At 31.4% G+C, this 23436-nt stretch overlaps 2 protein-coding genes across 10 annotated transcripts; both read left to right on the forward strand.

Moving 5' to 3' along the window:
* The first annotated feature begins 2302 nt into the window (after window positions 1-2302).
* LOC148240390 (uncharacterized) lies at window positions 2303-5941 on the forward strand. 5 transcript variants are annotated; one of them, XM_088210007.1, is made up of 10 exons: window positions 2303-2768; window positions 2849-2977; window positions 3098-3388; window positions 3504-3554; window positions 3644-3709; window positions 3779-3992; window positions 4148-4213; window positions 4909-5199; window positions 5338-5561; window positions 5727-5941. In XM_088210007.1, the coding sequence occupies exons 1-8, from the start codon at window positions 2613-2615 to the stop codon at window positions 4914-4916; spliced, it is 981 nt and encodes a 326-aa protein (XP_088066133.1). In that variant the 5' UTR covers window positions 2303-2612; the 3' UTR covers window positions 4917-5199; window positions 5338-5561; window positions 5727-5941. The 5 variants fall into 5 exon arrangements, with proteins under 5 accessions (XP_088066133.1, XP_088066134.1, XP_088066135.1 ...); XM_088210008.1 differs by having other exon boundaries at window positions 4909-5007; window positions 5083-5561; XM_088210009.1 differs by having other exon boundaries at window positions 4909-5007; window positions 5086-5561.
* A 9435-nt stretch (window positions 5942-15376) lies between these two features.
* LOC148240391 (uncharacterized) lies at window positions 15377-19015 on the forward strand. 5 transcript variants are annotated; one of them, XM_088209996.1, is made up of 10 exons: window positions 15377-15842; window positions 15923-16051; window positions 16172-16462; window positions 16578-16628; window positions 16718-16783; window positions 16853-17066; window positions 17222-17287; window positions 17983-18273; window positions 18412-18635; window positions 18801-19015. In XM_088209996.1, the coding sequence occupies exons 1-8, from the start codon at window positions 15687-15689 to the stop codon at window positions 17988-17990; spliced, it is 981 nt and encodes a 326-aa protein (XP_088066122.1). In that variant the 5' UTR covers window positions 15377-15686; the 3' UTR covers window positions 17991-18273; window positions 18412-18635; window positions 18801-19015. The 5 variants fall into 5 exon arrangements, with proteins under 5 accessions (XP_088066122.1, XP_088066123.1, XP_088066124.1 ...); XM_088209997.1 differs by having other exon boundaries at window positions 17983-18081; window positions 18157-18635; XM_088209998.1 differs by having other exon boundaries at window positions 17983-18081; window positions 18160-18635.
* Window positions 19016-23436: the final 4421 nt, after the last annotated feature.

Below are 23436 nucleotides of genomic sequence, written 5' to 3' on the forward strand. Positions count from 1 at the left end.
TAAGTATTTATTTAAAATGTAATCTTACATTTAAGATGTAAATTCACATTAACTAACTATAATAACCTATAGTAATCATATACTTTCTTACTAGTTACTCTTGTAATATCATAACATTTTATGTCTAAATCTAATATAATTTTAAAACTAATTAAGTATTATATAAGTAATACATCGTTTGTTAATATTATTCTATCTATACATTATCTCCTCATATGAACTCTTTATATGGTGATCATATTAGGTAAGAATCTAACGGTAAAATTAACGACATTGATTTGATTGTTGCAGCTGCAACTGATGAAGAGGCAGCAATAGAAATAGAGAAAACGACTGTGGAGATCATAGACAAACAATTATTGGAGAACTTGAATCTACCAACGATGCAATGCAATGAGAACATTATTTTGTCTTTTGCAAATAAAGATTTCGATTTGCTAATTAACCGAGTAGATAGAGCTATTAAATCTACAACATAAGATGTTGTGGGTTAAAATTGATGTTGTGGGTTTTACAAATAAAATTACTGGCTCCACAATTGAAGAATTAGAGAAAGCTATCCAGATTTTGAGTCAACAATGAAGGAGGGTCTTCGTCTCCCAGACCACCATAGATTTTAATCACCATATTTATACTTTCTTAATTTTTTAGATATTTTTGTTATATTAAACCCTTTATCATTAGAGATCTCTTTCTATTGCCATTTTGACTTGCTACTAAGAATCTCATTCCTTACATATAATATACTTCCCAGTATGCGTGCAGCATATAGTTTACATATGATATATGCGTTTAATATGATGTATAACTTCATTTTCGTACATAACATATGCCCAGTAGCTAGCACGCATGCAATGAATGTTAACACTATTTGCACATGATATATGTATTTTAAGTACAGACAACTTGTGCTGCCTAATAATAATAATAATCGTATCTAATATGCACATTACATACATTGAATATACTCATCATAAAACATATATGATGATCCTTGTGAATACATGCATATGTATTATGTAATTAAAAGAAAGGATTTAGTAACTAATGGTATCTCCAACATATCAAAATTTATCACAATTTGTATAAGTCTAACATTAGTTATATGTAAAAACTCATTCAAATCACATCCCTATAAAATAAATCGGTCAGCATTTACACACCTGAAAGGAAAATTGAAAAGAAATTTAATAATTATAGGTTATAAGATGAAGACGGATGCCGACAATTAATATTAGGAAGTTATTTTAATTAAATAGAAACAGAAACGGTAATTAATAATGGGGAATAAGGTTCATGCTCTTTAGTGTTCAGTTTTAGACAAGATAGATATGCAAAATCCACAGCATTCAATTCAATAGATACATTTTACTATTGAGCAATCAATAAGCTTTCACTATCTGTAAAATATATAAATTTTAAATATGAACAGAAAATGTCTATTGGTAGAATAGGTAAGATGTTTTTCTCTATTAGTATAAACATTCTCTTTATATCTTGTGCCAACTAAAATAGAAATTGAATACTGTACATGTATCATTAATTAAGTCATAATTATAATTAATTAGGCATTAAAATTAGCTATGAATATAAAATTACAAGTTTAACTAAAAACAAAAATTTTATAAAGTTTTCGTATTCATTCACAATATTCCTAAACTAGATTTAAAATATCAAATACCTTTTTTTACTAAAATATAAGAGAATTATGCAATTCAAAACATCAAGTATATGTATCTTTTACTAAAAAATATATATATTTTATTAACTAAAAATGAAACTTATCATAATTTCTATAAGTTTGATATTAATTATATATAAAAATTGATCCGAATGTACACGCCATATAAAAGAAATTCATCCTACCTTTACACACTTGAAAAGGAAAAGAGAAAAGAAATTAATTAGTTGCAATTTATATGTATAATATAGGTTATAAATGAAGATAAATGAGAGAAATTAATATTAGGAAGTTATTTTAATTACATAGAAGCAAAAAAGGGTAATTAATTGCAGGTAATAAGGTACATGCATTTCAGTGTCTAGTTTTGGACATGATAGATATGCAAAATCCATAGCATTAAATTCAATAGATACATTTCATTGTTATGTTAATGTTGAGCGGTCAAGAATCATTTTGCTTTCACTAGAAGGAAAACATATAAATTTTTGATATGAACAAAAAATGTCTATTGATATTGATAAAATAGGTAAGATATTTTTCACTATTAATATAAACATTCTCTTTATATCTTGAGCCAATTAAAAAAATTTGAATATTGTACATGTATCATTAATTAAATTATAAATGTATTACTTAAGAATTAAAACTAACTATAAATATAAAATTAAAAATTTAACTAAAAACACATTAAATTTTATAAAATTTCCATATTCATTCACAATATTCTTAAATTAGATTAAAAATATCAAAGACGTTTTTTAGAACAAGACAGAAAGGAAAGAAAAAAAATGAAGAATCCATCCAAGGTTGCCATCCTCAATATATATGACCGTTCACTACTTGATTCATCTCCAGATAAACATCTCTCTCTCTCTCTCTCTCTGTCCCTCTGTCTATCTATCTATCTATCTATCTATCCCTGTACAACATGTCCCACACAAAAATTGAGAGTCTAGAACTCTCTGGTTTCGAAATACAGCCATACATTGAGCAACATGAAGGGGCAGGTGCATCAAATCAAAATTCAAACGCTAAAGGATCAGAAGCATCCAACATCTTCGATCAAGTACGAGCAATGGTTGGAGTAAGTATCGAAATATGCATATGTGCTAAGGATTCGATATGTTTTTTTATAACTTTTTAAAATGCTCCATCTTGATACAGAAAAGGGTAAGGGAGTTCACTTCAGACGACCTCGTTTCTCCCAAAACGAATAACCGGTACACAATTCGGCAAAGAACCAAATGTTGGACTATAGAGCGACGACAGCGTGTAACTATGAGATATGATTCAGTTAGTCCTATTAATTTTTTGAACTTAACAAGTCTTTTTTAGAGCGTGCATCTAGAAATTAGAAATTTATATATGGTTACTCAAAAACCTTGACAACATTTACTTGATGTGTTACTGCAGTATTTCATTCATAGGGAATCACGGGGATTATTCCGACCAGCAGTGGAAGTCACAGACTTTATACTGCACGAGGTCTACCCAGAGAAGCCGATTCCCAAGCCAAGGAAGAAAATAACAGAAGAAGGGAGTAGTTCTGCAGTGCCAGCAGGAGAAGGGAGTAGTTCTCCGGTGAGAAATAAGGTGGGAAGGCCAAGAAAAAATAAGGTGGATGGGGAACAAGAAAGTACTCCGGTAAGAAGGAAGGTTGGCAGGCCAAGGAAGGTGGTGGATGGGGAAAAACCGACTTCTTTTGTATGGTGTTTTTTCGCGTATATACATACACACATTGGAAATATTATGGTCACAATTAATTTTCTAATACTAAAATATTTTATGTAGATTTCTTTTATTCTTTTTTGTTGTGCAGGTGGATGTGCAGAGGAAGGAAAAGGGAAAGAGAAAGAGGATGGAAGAAGAGGTTGATTCATTTTTAATTAAATTGATTCTTATACAATATACATTTATAAATTTTACAGCTGAAGCTAACTTTGTTTCTTGTTTCTATAGTTGATAGAGCATTTACAGCAGAAATCGATACTTGAACCCAATGACAAGATTATAGAAAGTTATTTGGTGGGTACAGTTCGATAAATATTTAAGCTATGGTATGATTAAGGTACAAGTAATATAATTTTCTTTCAGGAAGCGAAGGGAAATGTTGTTCTTGATGAGGCAGAAGGAAATACGAACAGGCATAAAATGAAAGAGAAGATGTCGGAGCCTAAAAAGAATTCTGTGGAAGAGATGTACAGGAGAAATAATAATGAGGAGCATCGAAAGTTATACATTGGTGGTTTTTCTGGAAAATCCAAGAAGGACCTCCAACTCTTCTATCAATCTAAACCTAGAACTACTTGTAAGTCTCCCTTAACTCAACAAATTGATAATGATATATATATTTCGAACTAGACCTAAAACCACTAATGCTCAAATTTTGGCAATCATGTGTTGTGTATGTATTGCTTTTGTTCTTGCTTTTAAGTGTAATGAATGCTTCATATTTGGTAACAGATGAGGGATGTAGCACGATGGGCAACGAAGAATTTTTCATTCCAGAAAATGAGAAAGTCAGTCAAGGTATTAACATATTATATATGTACACAGTTGAGGCGATACATATATAAATGTTTATATCTATATATGTGCACAAATTGAAGTGTTTTTCTTTTACATATAATGAATGTTTGATGTTTGATGTTTGATAACAGAGAAAGACAAAAGCATGACTGGTAATAAAGAATTTATCATTCTAAAAAGAGAGAATGACAAACAAGATATACACATATTTATATATGTAGTGTGACATATATACAGATCTACATATCTATATATAGTCATGTAATTAAGTGTTTGTTTAGGATGTAATTCACATCAACTAAGTATAAGAACCTATAGTTATATATATGCACATATTTATATGTTACCTAGTTGATGTTATATATATACACATTACTTAAGTGTTTGTTTATAGTGTAATCTCACATTGACTAAGTATGATAAACTATAGTAATTTTTTTTTACTATCATAACATTTTAGGTCTAAATCTAATCTGATTTAGAACTAATTACGTATTATCTATACGAGCTATCTTTTGTCGTGGCAGCTGAGCCATTTCTTTCAAAAGACCTTATGAAAAAATTTTCCATCCTTACGAACCCGGTCAAATGGTGCTTCCACTATCTGTATATATATATATGTGTATAGATATATATATCAAACTTTTTCTAGGTTTTTAAGAATATAACTTAAAATGTGTGTATGGGCACAGCAGCAACCTAAGAAACGACAAAAATATCCAGTAGCAGGAAGAGCCGCGGTTTCTTTTACCCTTCTAGAGGATCTTCTGGTCTTAGCTAATAGCATCCAACTGGTTAGTAAATAATTTTGTCCAATTCAAAGTAGTGGGTTTTGTGGAAAACTTGTAAGTGGTTAATTTTCTTGATAGTAGTATACTTCTGACCAACTCGTTCTGCCCAAAACGAGTCATCGGTACACAATTTAGCAAAGAACCGAAGGGTGGACTATAGAGAGATTGCAGTGCGCAACTATGAGATATGATTCAGTAAGTCCCATTAATTTTATGAATTGAACAAGCTGGATTTCTCAGAGCATGCATCTAGAAATTAAAAACTCTACACATGGTTGCCTAAGAACATTGACAACATTTACTTGATGTGTTACTGCAATATTTCATTCATAGGGAATCACGGGGATTATTCCGATCAGTAGTGGAAGTCACAGACTTTATATTATATGAGGTCTACCCAGAGAAGCCGACTCCCAAGCCAAGGAAGAAAACAGCAGAAGAAGGGAGTAGTTCTGCAGTGCCAGCAGGAGAAGGGAATAATCCAATGCGAAAGAAGATAGGAAGGCCGAGGAAAAATAAGGTGGATGAGGAAAAAAGAAGCACTCCAGTAAAAAAAGGTAGGTTGGCAGGCCAAGGAAGGTGGTGGATGGGGAGAAGACGACTTCTTCTATATGTTGTTTTTCAGTGTACACATACATACATCGGAAATATTATAGTCACAATTAATGTTCTAATACTAAAATATTTTATCTATATTTCTTTTATTCTTTTTTGTTGTGCAGGTGGATGTGCACAGGAAGGAAAAAGGATGGAGAAAGAGGATGGAAGAAGAGGTTGATCCATTTGTAATTAAATTGATTCTTATACACTACATATTTATAAATTTTACAGCTGAAATAAACTTTGTTTCTTGTTCCTATAGTTGATAGAGCGTTTCAAGCAGAAATTGATACTTGAACCCAATGAAAAAATTACAAAAAGTTATTTGGTGGGTACAGTTCGATAAATATTTAAGTTATAATACGATTAAACTACAAGTAATATAATTTTTGTTCAGGAAGCAAAAGGAAATGTTGTTCTTGATGAGGCAGAAAGAAATACGAACAGGCATAAAATGAAAGAGAAGATGTCGGAGCCTAAAAAGAATTATGTAGAAGAGCTGTATAGGTGAAATAATAATGAGGAGTAGGAAAAGTTATACATTGGTGGTTTTCCTGGAAAAACAAAGAAGAACCTCCAACTCTTCTATCAATCTAAACCTAGAACCACATATAGTTATTGTACCAGAAAGAGAGAATGTCAATCACACATATTTATATGTATAGTATGATATGTATATATATGTATATATATTTACATATGTACATACATGCACGTAATTAAATGTTTGTTTAGGATGTAATTCACATAAACTAAATATAAGAACCTATAGTACTATATGCAAATGTTTACATGTTACATAATGGATGTTTATATATAAAAAATACACACACGCTATTTAAGATTGTTTAGAATGTAATCTCACATCAACTAAATATAATAACTTATAGTAGTTATCTATTTTCTAACTTGCTACTCCTGTAATATCATAATATTTTGTGTCTAAATCTAATATGATATTAGAACCAACTAAGTATATATTATATATGCCACCTATCTTTTGTCAATATTATTCTATCTATGCATTATCTCCTTATATACACTTTTTACATGGTGATCGTCTTAAGTAAGAATCTAACGGGTGGCACGAAGTTTGATTCAATTATGGCATTGGCAATAGACTGAGAGACAGCAGCAAAAAGGGGCATCAACAAAATAGAAAATGTGTCAATAACAAGGAGAAGATAAAGAAAACGGTGGTAAATATCAGAGACAAAGTGATACTAGAGAACTCGAATATGCCAAGGATATAATCTAATGAGAAAATCATTTTTACTTCTGCAAATAAAGATTTCGAGTTGCTGATAAACCTAGCAGATGGAGAAGTTAAATCTACAAATGATACTGTTAGGCCTAAAATTGATGTTGTGGGTTCTGCAAATGAAATTACGGGCTCCACTGCTAAAGAACTTGAGTCTTAAGGATTTAAGTGGATGGATTCGCCGGAGAAAGCTGTGCTGATTTGATGTCGATAATGATGGAGGGTCTTTGTCAATTCTAATCGTTATAGATCTTAATCATCATATTTATGTATTCTCAAATTTCAAGACATTTTTATTAGATTAAATCCTTTATCATTACAGATCTCTTTCTATTGCCATTTTGACTTGCTATTGATAATTTCATTTTGAGCATATAATATGCTTACTAGATTGCTAATGTTATTTACATATAGTTTCATTTTCTTTCATATAACATGCCCAGTAGTGTGCATGAATGAATGATAACACTATTTACATATGATATATGCATTTTAAGTACACTGCCTAAATAATAATTATAATCATATCTAATACCCGCATTACATACATGTTATACTCATCATAAAACATATATGATGATTCTTGTGAATTCATCCATATGCATTGTAACACCCAAATTTATTATTTTTATTTTTTAATTTAGATTAGAATTTAAAGTTTAATTTTTCAATATTTAATTTATAAGGTTTTAATTTAATTTAATAAAAATAAAAATAATAATAATGATAAAATAGGGTAAAATTATTTTTGGGATTTAATTGAAATTGATTTTGGGAAAAAGGGGTGAAAATTTAGATTCTGGGGTTGTTTTTGAAAGGAAAATCAGAAATCGGGGGGTCAAAACGCAATTAAGAAAGGTTGTGCCACGTCAGCAGTCACGTCAGCAGCCCCGGCCAACCAGAACACGTCGTATGGCAAAGAAGCTGACGCGGGAGGCCACGCGGGACGGAGCCACATGAGCGATCCGCGTGCACGTGATCGAACGGTCCAGATCTTACGCGTGCGGACGGCCCAGATCTCACGCGCACGGACAGCCCAGATCTCACGCGTGCGGATGGCCCAGATTGAATCACGCACAGATAGCCCAGATCGCATCGCGATGGACGGCCCAGAGTTGTTCCAATTTCAATCGCGATCGGACGGTGCAGATTAAATCGTGATGGACGGCTGAGATTAATAGGGGAAGGTTATAAATAACCTCACCCACACCCGACCCCAAACCCTAGCCGCCAGTACCCTCGCCGGAGAAGAAGAACCAGTCGTCGGAGGAGCCGGCCGCCGCCACCCGCCGCCGCACCGGAGGGTTTTCCGACCGCCAAACGAGGTAAATTTTCTCCCCTTGGCTCATTTTTCGATGCTGAATCCGCCTATGGCCAAATTGGAGCCAAACCGTCCGCCAATCGACCGAAAAACACCACCGAAGTCCAGCGGCGGCGCCGCGGCATCCCTCGATTTTTGCCTGTGATGAGGCCCTTTCTGGTTCCCGTTCGATTCAATTTTTACACCACTGTTATCACCGTCCTTTTCTCTACAGGTTGACCGGAGCAAAACATCAAACCGCCACTCGCGCCGGAGAAGCCGCCGCACCCGAGAGCTGCGCCGCCGGTAAGACTTGGTTTTCCGTGATTTTTCTGCCCACCGAGGGCCCTAAGGTTGTTTTATCGCAGGAACCAATGCCAGTTTGGCCGAATTCGGCCGAAAACAGCCAACCCGAGGCGGATCGTAAAGGTTTTTATTATTAATAAATGAGTTTGTTATAAATTATGCTCCATTGGTCGTTTTTGTTTTCTACCAACCTTTACTTCTGTGGCAGTGAGATAGTGTGATGTCTTTACTGGGCTAGTGTAGCTCATTCCTTACTTAACCATTTCAGATCAGGAAGACGTGGTTCCCGAGCCCGTTCCGCAGGAAGACGGCGAGTTAGACGCCTAAAGATTTTATAGTTATATTTATAGTTTTTATTTCGAGTATTTCTTTTAATTAGCTTATTCTTTCATACGTTGAATACGTTTTTGGTTATTGTGTAAGGGATGTTAATCAGAATTTTTATTTCGCTTCCGCATTTAAAATTTTTAATACATACATCTTCATTTAAATTTCCAGGGCCGTTACATGTATTGCATAATTAAAAGAAAACATTTAGTAATTAATGGTGTCTCCAACTTGATAAACATATCATAATTTATATAAGTCTAATATTAGTTATATATACAAATTCACCCTACATTTAAACACCTGAAAGGAAAAATAAAAAGAAATTAACTATTTGTAATTAATATATATTAAGAGAAATTAATATTAGAAAGTTATTTTCTATAAATAGAAACACAAAGGGTAGGTAGTAATAGGTAATAAGGTCCATGCATTTGAGTGTCCAGTTTTGGACATGATAGATATGTAAAATCCATAGTATTTAATTTACTAGATATATTTTATCTGCAATGTTATTGCTAAGAACTCAAAAAGTATTTTACTTTCACTAGAAGGAAAATACATAAATTTTGGGTGTAAACAGAAAATGTCCATTGCTAAAACAGATAAAATATTTTTCTCTCTTAATGTAAACCTTCTCTTTATATCTTGTGCCAATTAAAAAAAATCGAATATTGTACATATATCATTAATTAAATTATAAATTTTATTACTTAAGCATTAAAATTAAGTATAAATATAAAATTACAAATTTAACTAAAAATACATAAATTTGATAAAATTTTCATATTCATTCACAATATTCCTAATTAGATTTAAAATATCAAATACATTTTTTAACTAAAAATTAAGAGAATCATGCAGTTTAAAATATCAAATGTATATATCTTTTATTAAAATATTTACAAATTTTAGCTAAAGACGCATAAATTTTCATAAAATCTCCATATGTTTTTTCAAGAATTCCTCTCTCTACAAACTCATTGCTTTAGGTAAACTAGTTTATTTCGTCAAATTACAAGTCAAGATGTACAAAGTTCGTTAATTGTATCAGTATTAACAAACTGCTTTAAAATATCCAAGGAAGACAACAATCTCACTTTAATTAAGTATAATAACCTATAGCAATTTTCTACTTTCTAACTAGCTACTCCTGTAATATCATAAATTTTTTTATCTAAATCTTATATGATATTAGAATCAATTAAGTATCATATACACTACCTATCTTTCGTCAATATTATTCTATCTATACATTGTCTCTTCATATACATTCTTTACATAGTGATCATCTTATTGATTCAATTATTGCAACGGTAATGGATGAAGAGGTAGCAGCAAATAGAGGCATCAACAAAATAATTTTCTTAAATTTTCAAACATTTTCATTAAATTAAATCCTTTATATTTTATTAAATATCTGGACATTTTGATTAGATTAGATCCTTTTTATCTTTTTAAATTTTCATAAATTTTTATTAGATTAAACTCTTTATAATTACACATCTCTTTCTATTGCCATTTTGACTTGGTATTAATAATTTTATTCTGAACATATAATACACCTATCAGTATGTTAATACAATTTACATATAATTTCACTTCATTACATAAAATATGTCGAGTAGCCTGCATGCTATGAATGATAACACTATTTACATACGATCTATGCATTTTAAGTCTACTGCCTAATAATAACTATAGTCATATCTAATACCCACATCACACACATGTATTATACACATCATAAGATATATATGATGATCCTTGTGAACACGTGTATATGTAAAGTGTGATTAAAAGAAAAAATTGAGTAATTAATGGTGTCTCCAACTTAATAAAGGTTATCGTAATTTATATAAGTCTAATATTAGTTATATATAAAATTTCATCCAAATGTTCACACCCTATAAAAGAAATTCATCCTACATTTACACACTTGAAAGGAAAAGTAAAGAAGAAATTAATTATTTTTAATTAATATATATATTAATGGTTTTAAAATGAAGATGGAACAGAGAAATTAATATTAGGAAGTTATTTTAATTAAATAGAAACAAAAAAAAGGTAAATAATAATAGGTAATGAGGTCCATGCATTTAGTGTTCAGTTTTGGACATGATAAATACACAAAATGCATAGCATTTAATTCAATAGATAATTTTATCTGTAATATTATTGCTGTCAAAAAGTACTTTACTTCTAGCAGAAGGAAAATATATAAATTTGGGATATAAACATAAATTATTTTTCTATAAACCTTCTCTTTATATCTTGTGCCAACTAAAAAAATTTCAATATTGTACATATATCATTAATTAAATTTTAAATGTAAGAGTTAAGCCTAAAATTAATTACAAATATGAAATTAAAAATTTAACATAATTTTATAAAATTTTCATATTCACACAAAATCCTATATTAGATTTAAAATATTAAATATATTTTTCGCAAAAAGAAAATTTAGGAGAATCAACAATTCAACATATCGTATGTATGAATCTTTTACTGTATACAATTTATTAACTAAAAATATGTAAATTTTGTAATCATATTTTTTTGAAAAAATTCTTCTCTCCATAAACTCCTTTATTTTGGACTTGATAGATATGCAAAATCCTTAACATTTAATTCAGTAGATGATCTAACCTGTAATGTTATTGTTGAGCAGTCAAAAAGCATTATAGTTTATGAGATCTATAACGAGGATTATTCCAATCAGTAGAGATTATTCCGATCAGCTGTGGAAGTCACAAACTTTATAGTTTATGAGATCTACCCAAACAAGACAACTCCCAAGCCAAGGAAGACAAAAGCAGAAGAAGGGAGTAATTTTGCGGTGCCAACAGAAGAAGAGAATACCCTAGGGAGGAAGAAGGTTGGCAGGCCAAGAAAAAATAAGGTGGATGGGGAACGAGGGAGTACCCTAGAACGAAAGAAAGTTGGCAGGCCAAGGAAAGGGGTGGATGGGAAATAAGACTTCTTCGGTATGTTGTTTTTGAGTGTATATATATTGGAAATGTTAAAGTCATCATTAATTTTTTGATTGTAAAATATTTTATCTAGACTCTTTTATTTTTTTTGTTGTGCAAGGTACATGTGGTGAGGGAACAAAGGAAGAAGATGGAGAGAGAGAAAAGACTCCATCAGTGAGTGGAGTGTATTTATTATATATATGTGTGTATATATATAAGATGCTTAGATAGAAATGCATATAATAGTTTCTCAATGTGCAAGATTTTGATCAAAATGTACTTAGTTCGCCTGTTAATTTACACATATCAACCAAGGAAGAAAACCAGAAGGGGGTGGCAGGAGATATGCCTTTTGTCATTGATGAAGTAGTTAATTAACATATAAGACTGAAATTGATATTTTTATTCATGTGCAGATTATTGGATTTAACTTGGTTTTGTGTGATTGTATAGATGATGAATTCTTCAGGTACAAGATCCATAGATTCCGAGATAAAGAAGATAGCAAATGAGAATGATTAAGCCCAAGTAACTCACTTAGCCTCATTACATAATATGTAGTTATTAATAGGTGCATGTAAAAGAAAATTACAGTGACTTCATTTTTTAGTACTTATAGATGACAGTGAAGACAACAAGGGAAAGAGAAAGGGGGCAGAATAATCAATTGATCCTATTGTAATAAGAATGGTTTTTACACACTATACATTTATAAATTTTATCGGTGAAATAACTTCGTTTTTTATTTTTATAGATTACAAATTTTTATTTGGTGGGTACAATTTGATAAATACGTAAGTTGTTACACGGTTATGCTATAAGTAAAATTTTTTTTTAAGCGGAAAGAAAAAAAGAAAAGTTATTCTTCATGAGATAGAAGAAAATACAGACAAGTGTAACTCAAACTGTAAGCCAAGACGTGTATTGAAGAGGTATGATCAGAAGATGAAGGAGAAGATTCTAGAGTCTATTGAGAATTCCCTAGAAGAGCTATTCATGAGGATGAGCTTACACTCAAATAAAGGTATTTCAATCAATGAAAAAGATAACAAGAGAAATAATGATGAGGAGCAAAAGATATATACCGGTGGTCTTTGTGAAAAAAACACAGAGGACCTCCAATGCTTCTTTCAATCTAAATCTAGAACCATCTGTAAGTCTCTCTTAACTAAATTAATGGGTAAAGATATAATATTTCAACCTAAACCTAAAACCACTAAGACTCGTATTTCGGCGATCATATATTCTTTTTGTATTGCTTTTGCTTTTGCTTAAGATGTTACACATATATGAACATCAATTAAGTATTTATTTAAAATGTAATCTTACATTTAAGATGTAAATTCACATTAACTAACTATAATAACCTATAGTAATCATATACTTTCTTACTAGTTACTCTTGTAATATCATAACATTTTATGTCTAAATCTAATATAATTTTAAAACTAATTAAGTATTATATAAGTAATACATCGTTTGTTAATATTATTCTATCTATACATTATCTCCTCATATGAACTCTTTATATGGTGATCATATTAGGTAAGAATCTAACGGTAAAATTAACGACATTGATTTGATTGTTGCAGCTGCAACTGATGAAGAGGCAGCAATAGAAATAGAGAAAACGACTGTGGAGATCATAGACAAACAATTATTGGAGAACTTGAATCTACCAACGATGCAATGCAATGAGAACATTATTTTGTCTTTTGCAAATAAAGATTTCGATTTGCTAATTAACCGAGTAGATAGAGCTATTAAATCTACAACATAAGATGTTGTGGGTTAAAATTGATGTTGTGGGTTTTACAAATAAAATTACTGGCTCCACAATTGAAGAATTAGAGAAAGCTATCCAGATTTTGAGTCAACAATGAAGGAGGGTCTTCGTCTCCCAGACCACCATAGATTTTAATCACCATATTTATACTTTCTTAATTTTTTAGATATTTTTGTTATATTAAACCCTTTATCATTAGAGATCTCTTTCTATTTCCATTTTGACTTGCTACTAAGAATCTCTTTCCTTACATATAATATACTTCCCAGTATGCGTGCAGCATATAGTTTACATATGATATATGCGTTTAATATGATGTATAACTTCATTTTCGTACATAACATATGCCCAGTAGCTAGCACGCATGCAATGAATGTTAACACTATTTGCACATGATATATGTATTTTAAGTACAGACAACTTGTGCTGCCTAATAATAATAATAATCGTATCTAATATGCACATTACATACATAGAATATACTCATCATAAAACATATATGATGATCCTTGTGAATACATGCATATGTATTATGTAATTAAAAGAAAGGATTTAGTAACTAATGGTATCTCCAACATATCAAAATTTATCACAATTTGTATAAGTCTAACATTAGTTATATGTAAAAACTCATTCAAATCACATCCCTATAAAATAAATCGGTCAGCATTTACACACCTGAAAGGAAAATTGAAAAGAAATTTAATAATTATAGGTTATAAGATGAAGACGGATGCCGACAATTAATATTAGGAAGTTATTTTAATTAAATAGAAACAGAAACGGTAATTAATAATGGGGAATAAGGTTCATGCTCTTTAGTGTTCAGTTTTAGACAAGATAGATATGCAAAATCCACAGCATTCAATTCAATAGATACATTTTACTATTGAGCAATCAATAAGCTTTCACTATCTGTAAAATATATAAATTTTAAATATGAACAGAAAATGTCTATTGGTAGAATAGGTAAGATGTTTTTCTCTATTAGTATAAACATTCTCTTTATATCTTGTGCCAACTAAAATAGAAATTGAATACTGTACATGTATCATTAATTAAGTCATAATTATAATTAATTAGGCATTAAAATTAGCTATGAATATAAAATTACAAGTTTAACTAAAAACAAAAATTTTATAAAGTTTTCGTATTCATTCACAATATTCCTAAACTAGATTTAAAATATCAAATACCTTTTTTTACTAAAATATAAGAGAATTATGCAATTCAAAACATCAAGTATATGTATCTTTTACTAAAAAATATATATATTTTATTAACTAAAAATGAAACTTATCATAATTTCTATAAGTTTGATATTAATTATATATAAAAATTGATCCGAATGTACACGCCATATAAAAGAAATTCATCCTACCTTTACACACTTGAAAAGGAAAAGAGAAAAGAAATTAATTAGTTGCAATTTATATGTATAATATAGGTTATAAATGAAGATAAATGAGAGAAATTAATATTAGGAAGTTATTTTAATTACATAGAAGCAAAAAAGGGTAATTAATTGCAGGTAATAAGGTACATGCATTTCAGTGTCTAGTTTTGGACATGATAGATATGCAAAATCCATAGCATTAAATTCAATAGATACATTTCATTGTTATGTTAATGTTGAGCGGTCAAGAATCATTTTGCTTTCACTAGAAGGAAAACATATAAATTTTTGATATGAACAAAAAATGTCTATTGATATTGATAAAATAGGTAAGATATTTTTCACTATTAATATAAACATTCTCTTTATATCTTGAGCCAATTAAAAAAATTTGAATATTGTACATGTATCATTAATTAAATTATAAATGTATTACTTAAGAATTAAAACTAACTATAAATATAAAATTAAAAATTTAACTAAAAACACATTAAATTTTATAAAATTTCCATATTCATTCACAATATTCTTAAATTAGATTAAAAATATCAAAGACGTTTTTTAGAACAAGACAGAAAGGAAAGAAAAAAAATGAAGAATCCATCCAAGGTTGCCATCCTCAATATATATGACCGTTCACTACTTGATTCATCTCCAGATAAACATCTCTCTCTCTCTCTCTCTCTGTCCCTCTGTCTATCTATCTATCTATCTATCTATCCCTGTACAACATGTCCCACACAAAAATTGAGAGTCTAGAACTCTCTGGTTTCGAAATACAGCCATACATTGAGCAACATGAAGGGGCAGGTGCATCAAATCAAAATTCAAACGCTAAAGGATCAGAAGCATCCAACATCTTCGATCAAGTACGAGCAATGGTTGGAGTAAGTATCGAAATATGCATATGTGCTAAGGATTCGATATGTTTTTTTATAACTTTTTAAAATGCTCCATCTTGATACAGAAAAGGGTAAGGGAGTTCACTTCAGACGACCTCGTTTCTCCCAAAACGAATAACCGGTACACAATTCGGCAAAGAACCAAATGTTGGACTATAGAGCGACGACAGCGTGTAACTATGAGATATGATTCAGTTAGTCCTATTAATTTTTTGAACTTAACAAGTCTTTTTTAGAGCGTGCATCTAGAAATTAGAAATTTATATATGGTTACTCAAAAACCTTGACAACATTTACTTGATGTGTTACTGCAGTATTTCATTCATAGGGAATCACGGGGATTATTCCGACCAGCAGTGGAAGTCACAGACTTTATACTGCAGGAGGTCTACCCAGAGAAGCCGATTCCCAAGCCAAGGAAGAAAATAACAGAAGAAGGGAGTAGTTCTGCAGTGCCAGCAGGAGAAGGGAGTAGTTCTCCGGTGAGAAATAAGGTGGGAAGGCCAAGAAAAAATAAGGTGGATGGGGAACAAGAAAGTACTCCGGTAAGAAGGAAGGTTGGCAGGCCAAGGAAGGTGGTGGATGGGGAAAAACCGACTTCTTTTGTATGGTGTTTTTTCGCGTATATACATACACACATTGGAAATATTATGGTCACAATTAATTTTCTAATACTAAAATATTTTATGTAGATTTCTTTTATTCTTTTTTGTTGTGCAGGTGGATGTGCAGAGGAAGGAAAAGGGAAAGAGAAAGAGGATGGAAGAAGAGGTTGATTCATTTTTAATTAAATTGATTCTTATACAATATACATTTATAAATTTTACAGCTGAAGCTAACTTTGTTTCTTGTTTCTATAGTTGATAGAGCATTTACAGCAGAAATCGATACTTGAACCCAATGACAAGATTATAGAAAGTTATTTGGTGGGTACAGTTCGATAAATATTTAAGCTATGGTATGATTAAGGTACAAGTAATATAATTTTCTTTCAGGAAGCGAAGGGAAATGTTGTTCTTGATGAGGCAGAAGGAAATACGAACAGGCATAAAATGAAAGAGAAGATGTCGGAGCCTAAAAAGAATTCTGTGGAAGAGATGTACAGGAGAAATAATAATGAGGAGCATCGAAAGTTATACATTGGTGGTTTTTCTGGAAAATCCAAGAAGGACCTCCAACTCTTCTATCAATCTAAACCTAGAACTACTTGTAAGTCTCCCTTAACTCAACAAATTGATAATGATATATATATTTCGAACTAGACCTAAAACCACTAATGCTCAAATTTTGGCAATCATGTGTTGTGTATGTATTGCTTTTGTTCTTGCTTTTAAGTGTAATGAATGCTTCATATTTGGTAACAGATGAGGGATGTAGCACGATGGGCAACGAAGAATTTTTCATTCCAGAAAATGAGAAAGTCAGTCAAGGTATTAACATATTATATATGTACACAGTTGAGGCGATACATATATAAATGTTTATATCTATATATGTGCACAAATTGAAGTGTTTTTCTTTTACATATAATGAATGTTTGATGTTTGATGTTTGATAACAGAGAAAGACAAAAGCATGACTGGTAATAAAGAATTTATCATTCTAAAAAGAGAGAATGACAAACAAGATATACACATATTTATATATGTAGTGTGACATATATACAGATCTACATATCTATATATAGTCATGTAATTAAGTGTTTGTTTAGGATGTAATTCACATCAACTAAGTATAAGAACCTATAGTTATATATATGCACATATTTATATGTTACCTAGTTGATGTTATATATATACACATTACTTAAGTGTTTGTTTATAGTGTAATCTCACATTGACTAAGTATGATAAACTATAGTAATTTTTTTTTACTATCATAACATTTTAGGTCTAAATCTAATCTGATTTAGAACTAATTACGTATTATCTATACGAGCTATCTTTTGTCGTGGCAGCTGAGCCATTTCTTTCAAAAGACCTTATGAAAAAATTTTCCATCCTTACGAACCCGGTCAAATGGTGCTTCCACTATCTGTATATATATATATGTGTATAGATATATATATCAAACTTTTTCTAGGTTTTTAAGAATATAACTTAAAATGTGTGTATGGGCACAGCAGCAACCTAAGAAACGACAAAAATATCCAGTAGCAGGAAGAGCCGCGGTTTCTTTTACCCTTCTAGAGGATCTTCTGGTCTTAGCTAATAGCATCCAACTGGTTAGTAAATAATTTTGTCCAATTCAAAGTAGTGGGTTTTGTGGAAAACTTGTAAGTGGTTAATTTTCTTGATAGTAGTATACTTCTGACCAACTCGTTCTGCCCAAAACGAGTCATCGGTACACAATTTAGCAAAGAACCGAAGGGTGGACTATAGAGAGATTGCAGTGCGCAACTATGAGATATGATTCAGTAAGTCCCATTAATTTTATGAATTGAACAAGCTGGATTTCTCAGAGCATGCATCTAGAAATTAAAAACTCTACACATGGTTGCCTAAGAACATTGACAACATTTACTTGATGTGTTACTGCAATATTTCATTCATAGGGAATCACGGGGATTATTCCGATCAGTAGTGGAAGTCACAGACTTTATATTATATGAGGTCTACCCAGAGAAGCCGACTCCCAAGCCAAGGAAGAAAACAGCAGAAGAAGGGAGTAGTTCTGCAGTGCCAGCAGGAGAAGGGAATAATCCAATGCGAAAGAAGATAGGAAGGCCGAGGAAAAATAAGGTGGATGAGGAAAAAAGAAGCACTCCAGTAAAAAAAGGTAGGTTGGCAGGCCAAGGAAGGTGGTGGATGGGGAGAAGACGACTTCTTCTATATGTTGTTTTTCAGTGTACACATACATACATCGGAAATATTATAGTCACAATTAATGTTCTAATACTAAAATATTTTATCTATATTTCTTTTATTCTTTTTTGTTGTGCAGGTGGATGTGCACAGGAAGGAAAAAGGATGGAGAAAGAGGATGGAAGAAGAGGTTGATCCATTTGTAATTAAATTGATTCTTATACACTACATATTTATAAATTTTACAGCTGAAATAAACTTTGTTTCTTGTTCCTATAGTTGATAGAGCGTTTCAAGCAGAAATTGATACTTGAACCCAATGAAAAAATTACAAAAAGTTATTTGGTGGGTACAGTTCGATAAATATTTAAGTTATAATACGATTAAACTACAAGTAATATAATTTTTGTTCAGGAAGCAAAAGGAAATGTTGTTCTTGATGAGGCAGAAAGAAATACGAACAGGCATAAAATGAAAGAGAAGATGTCGGAGCCTAAAAAGAATTATGTAGAAGAGCTGTATAGGTGAAATAATAATGAGGAGTAGGAAAAGTTATACATTGGTGGTTTTCCTGGAAAAACAAAGAAGAACCTCCAACTCTTCTATCAATCTAAACCTAGAACCACATATATTTATTGTACCAGAAAGAGAGAATGTCAATCACACATATTTATATGTATAGTATGATATGTATATATATGTATATATATTTACATATGTACATACATGCACGTAATTAAATGTTTGTTTAGGATGTAATTCACATAAACTAAATATAAGAACCTATAGTACTATATGCAAATGTTTACATGTTACATAATGGATGTTTATATATAAAAAATACACACACGCTATTTAAGATTGTTTAGAATGTAATCTCACATCAACTAAATATAATAACTTATAGTAGTTATCTATTTTCTAACTTGCTACTCCTGTAATATCATAATATTTTGTGTCTAAATCTAATATGATATTAGAACCAACTAAGTATATATTATATATGCCACCTATCTTTTGTCAATATTATTCTATCTATGCATTATCTCCTTATATACACTTTTTACATGGTGATCGTCTTAAGTAAGAATCTAACGGGTGGCACGAAGTTTGATTCAATTATTGCATTGGCAATAGACTGAGAGACAGCAGCAAAAAGGGGCATCAACAAAATAGAAAATGTGTCAATAACAAGGAGAAGATAAAGAAAACGGTGGTAAATATCAGAGACAAAGTGATACTAGAGAACTCGAATATGCCAAGGATATAATCTAATGAGAAAATCATTTTTACTTCTGCAAATAAAGATTTCGAGTTGCTGATAAACCTAGCAGATGGAGAAGTTAAATCTACAAATGATACTGTTAGGCCTAAAATTGATGTTGTGGGTTCTGCAAATGAAATTACTGGCTCCACTGCTAAAGAACTTGAGTCTTAAGGATTTAAGTGGATGGATTCGCCGGAGAAAGCTGTGCTGATTTGATGTCGATAATGATGGAGGGTCTTTGTCAATTCTAATCGTTATAGATCTTAATCATCATATTTATGTATTCTCAAATTTCAAGACATTTTTATTAGATTAAATCCTTTATCATTACAGATCTCTTTCTATTGCCATTTTGACTTGCTATTGATAATTTCATTTTGAGCATATAATATGCTTACTAGATTGCTAATGTTATTTACATATAGTTTCATTTTCTTTCATATAACATGCCCAGTAGTGTGCATGAATGAATGATAACACTATTTACATATGATATATGCATTTTAAGTACACTGCCTAAATAATAATTATAATCATATCTAATACCCGCATTACATACATGTTATACTCATCATAAAACATATATGATGATTCTTGTGAATTCATCCATATGCATTGTAACACCCAAATTTATTATTTTTATTTTTTAATTTAGATTAGAATTTAAAGTTTAATTTTTCAATATTTAATTTATAAGGTTTTAATTTAATTTAATAAAAATAAAAATAATAATAATGATAAAATAGGGTAAAATTATTTTTGGGATTTAATTGAAATTGATTTTGGGAAAAAGGGGTGAAAATTTAGATTCTGGGGGTGTTTTTGAAAGGAAAATCAGAAATCGGGGGGTCAAAACGCAATTAAGAAAGGTTGTGCCACGTCAGCAGTCACGTCAGCAGCTCCGGCCAACCAGAACACGCCGTATGGCAAAGAAGCTGACGCGGGAGGCCACGCGGGACGGAGCCACATGAGCGATCCGCGTGCACGTGATCGAACGGTCCAGATCTTACGCGTGCGGACGGCCCAGATCTCACGCGCACGGACAGCCCAGATCTCACGCGTGCGGATGGCCCAGATTGAATCACGCACAGATAGCCCAGATCGCATCGCGATGGACGGCCCAGAGTTGTTCCAATTTCAATCGCGATCGGACGGTGCAGATTAAATCGTGATGGACGGCTGAGATTAATAGGGGAAGGTTATAAATAACCTCACCCACACCCGACCCCAAACCCTAGCCGCCAGTACCCTCGCCGGAGAAGAAGAACCAGTCGTCGGAGGAGCCGGCCGCCGCCACCCGCCGCCGCACCGGAGGGTTTTCCGACCGCCAAACGAGGTAAATTTTCTCCCCTTGGCTCATTTTTCGATGCTGAATCCGCCTATGGCCAAATTGGAGCCAAACCGTCCGCCAATCGACCGAAAAACACCACCGAAGTCCAGCGGCGGCGCCGCGGCATCCCTCGATTTTTGCCTCTGATGAGGCCCTTTCTGGTTCCCGTTCGATTCAATTTTTACACCACTGTTATCACCGTCCTTTTCTCTACAGGTTGACCGGAGCAAAACATCAAACCGCCACTCGCGCCGGAGAAGCCGCCGCACCCGAGAGCTGCGCCGCCGGTAAGTCTTGGTTTTCCGTGATTTTTCTGCCCACCGAGGGCCCTAAGGTTGTTTTATCGCAGGAACCAATGCCAGTTTGGCCGAATTCGGCCGAAAACAGCCAACCCGAGGCGGATCGTAAAGGTTTTTATTATTAATAAATGAGTTTGTTATAAATTATGCTCCATTGGTCGTTTTTGTTTTCTACCAACCTTTACTTCTGTGGCAGTGAGATAGTGTGATGTCTTTACTGGGCTAGTGTAGCTCATTCCTTACTTAACCATTTCAGATCAGGAAGACGTGGTTCCCGAGCCCGTTCCGCAGGAAGACGGCGAGTTAGACGCCTAAAGATTTTATAGTTATATTTATAGTTTTTATTTCGAGTATTTCTTTTAATTAGCTTATTCTTTCATACGTTGAATACGTTTTTGGTTATTGTGTAAGGGATGTTAATCATAATTTTTATTTCGCTTCCGCATTTAAAATTTTTAATACATACATCTTCATTTAAATTTCCAGGGCCGTTACATGTATTGCATAATTAAAAGAAAACATTTAGTAATTAATGGTGTCTCCAACTTGATAAACATATCATAATTTATATAAGTCTAATATTAGTTATATATACAAATTCACCCTACATTTAAACACCTGAAAGGAAAAATAAAAAGAAATTAACTATTTGTAATTTATATATATTAAGAGAAATTAATATTAGAAAGTTATTTTCTATAAATAGAAACACAAAGGGTAGGTAGTAATAGGTAATAAGGTCCATGCATTTGAGTGTCCAGTTTTGGACATGATAGATATGTAAAATCCATAGTATTTAATTTACTAGATATATTTTATCTGCAATGTTATTGCTAAGAACTCAAAAAGTATTTTACTTTCACTAGAAGGAAAATACATAAATTTTGGGTGTAAACAGAAAATGTCCATTGCTAAAACAGATAAAATATTTTTCTCTCTTAATGTAAACCTTCTCTTTATATCTTGTGCCAATTAAAAAAAATCGAATATTGTACATATATCATTAATTAAATTATAAATTTTATTACTTAAGCATTAAAATTAAGTATAAATATAAAATTACAAATTTAACTAAAAATACATAAATTTGATAAAATTTTCATATTCATTCACAATATTCCTAATTAGATTTAAAATATCAAATACATTTTTTAACTAAAAATTAAGAGAATCATGCAGTTTAAAATATCAAATGTATATATCTTTTATTAAAATATTTACAAATTTTAGCTAAAGACGCATAAATTTTCATAAAATCTCCATATGTTTTTTCAAGAATTCCTCTCTCTACAAACTCATTGCTTTAGGTAAACTAGTTTATTTCGTCAAATTACAAGTCAAGATGTACAAAGTTCGTTAATTGTATCAGTATTAACAAACTGCTTTAAAATATCCAAGGAAGACAACAATCTCACTTTAATTAAGTATAATAACCTATAGCAATTTTCTACTTTCTAACTAGCTACTCCTGTAATATCATAAATTTTTTTATCTAAATCTTATATGATATTAGAATCAATTAAGTATCATATACACTACCTATCTTTCGTCAATATTATTCTATCTATACATTGTCTCTTCATATACATTCTTTACATAGTGATCATCTTATTGATTCAATTATTGCAACGGTAATGGATGAAGAGGTAGCAGCAAATAGAGGCATCAACAAAATAATTTTCTTAAATTTTCAAACATTTTCATTAAATTAAATCCTTTATATTTTATTAAATATCTGGACATTTTGATTAGATTAGATCCTTTTTATCTTTTTAAATTTTCATAAATTTTTATTAGATTAAACTCTTTATAATTACACATCTCTTTCTATTGCCATTTTGACTTGGTATTAATAATTTTATTCTGAACATATAATACA

The sequence above is a fragment of the Carica papaya genome, chromosome 8 (assembly GCF_054855325.1).
Source record: "Carica papaya isolate Zhongbai chromosome 8, ASM5485532v1, whole genome shotgun sequence".
Classification (NCBI taxonomy): domain Eukaryota; kingdom Viridiplantae; phylum Streptophyta; class Magnoliopsida; order Brassicales; family Caricaceae; genus Carica; species Carica papaya.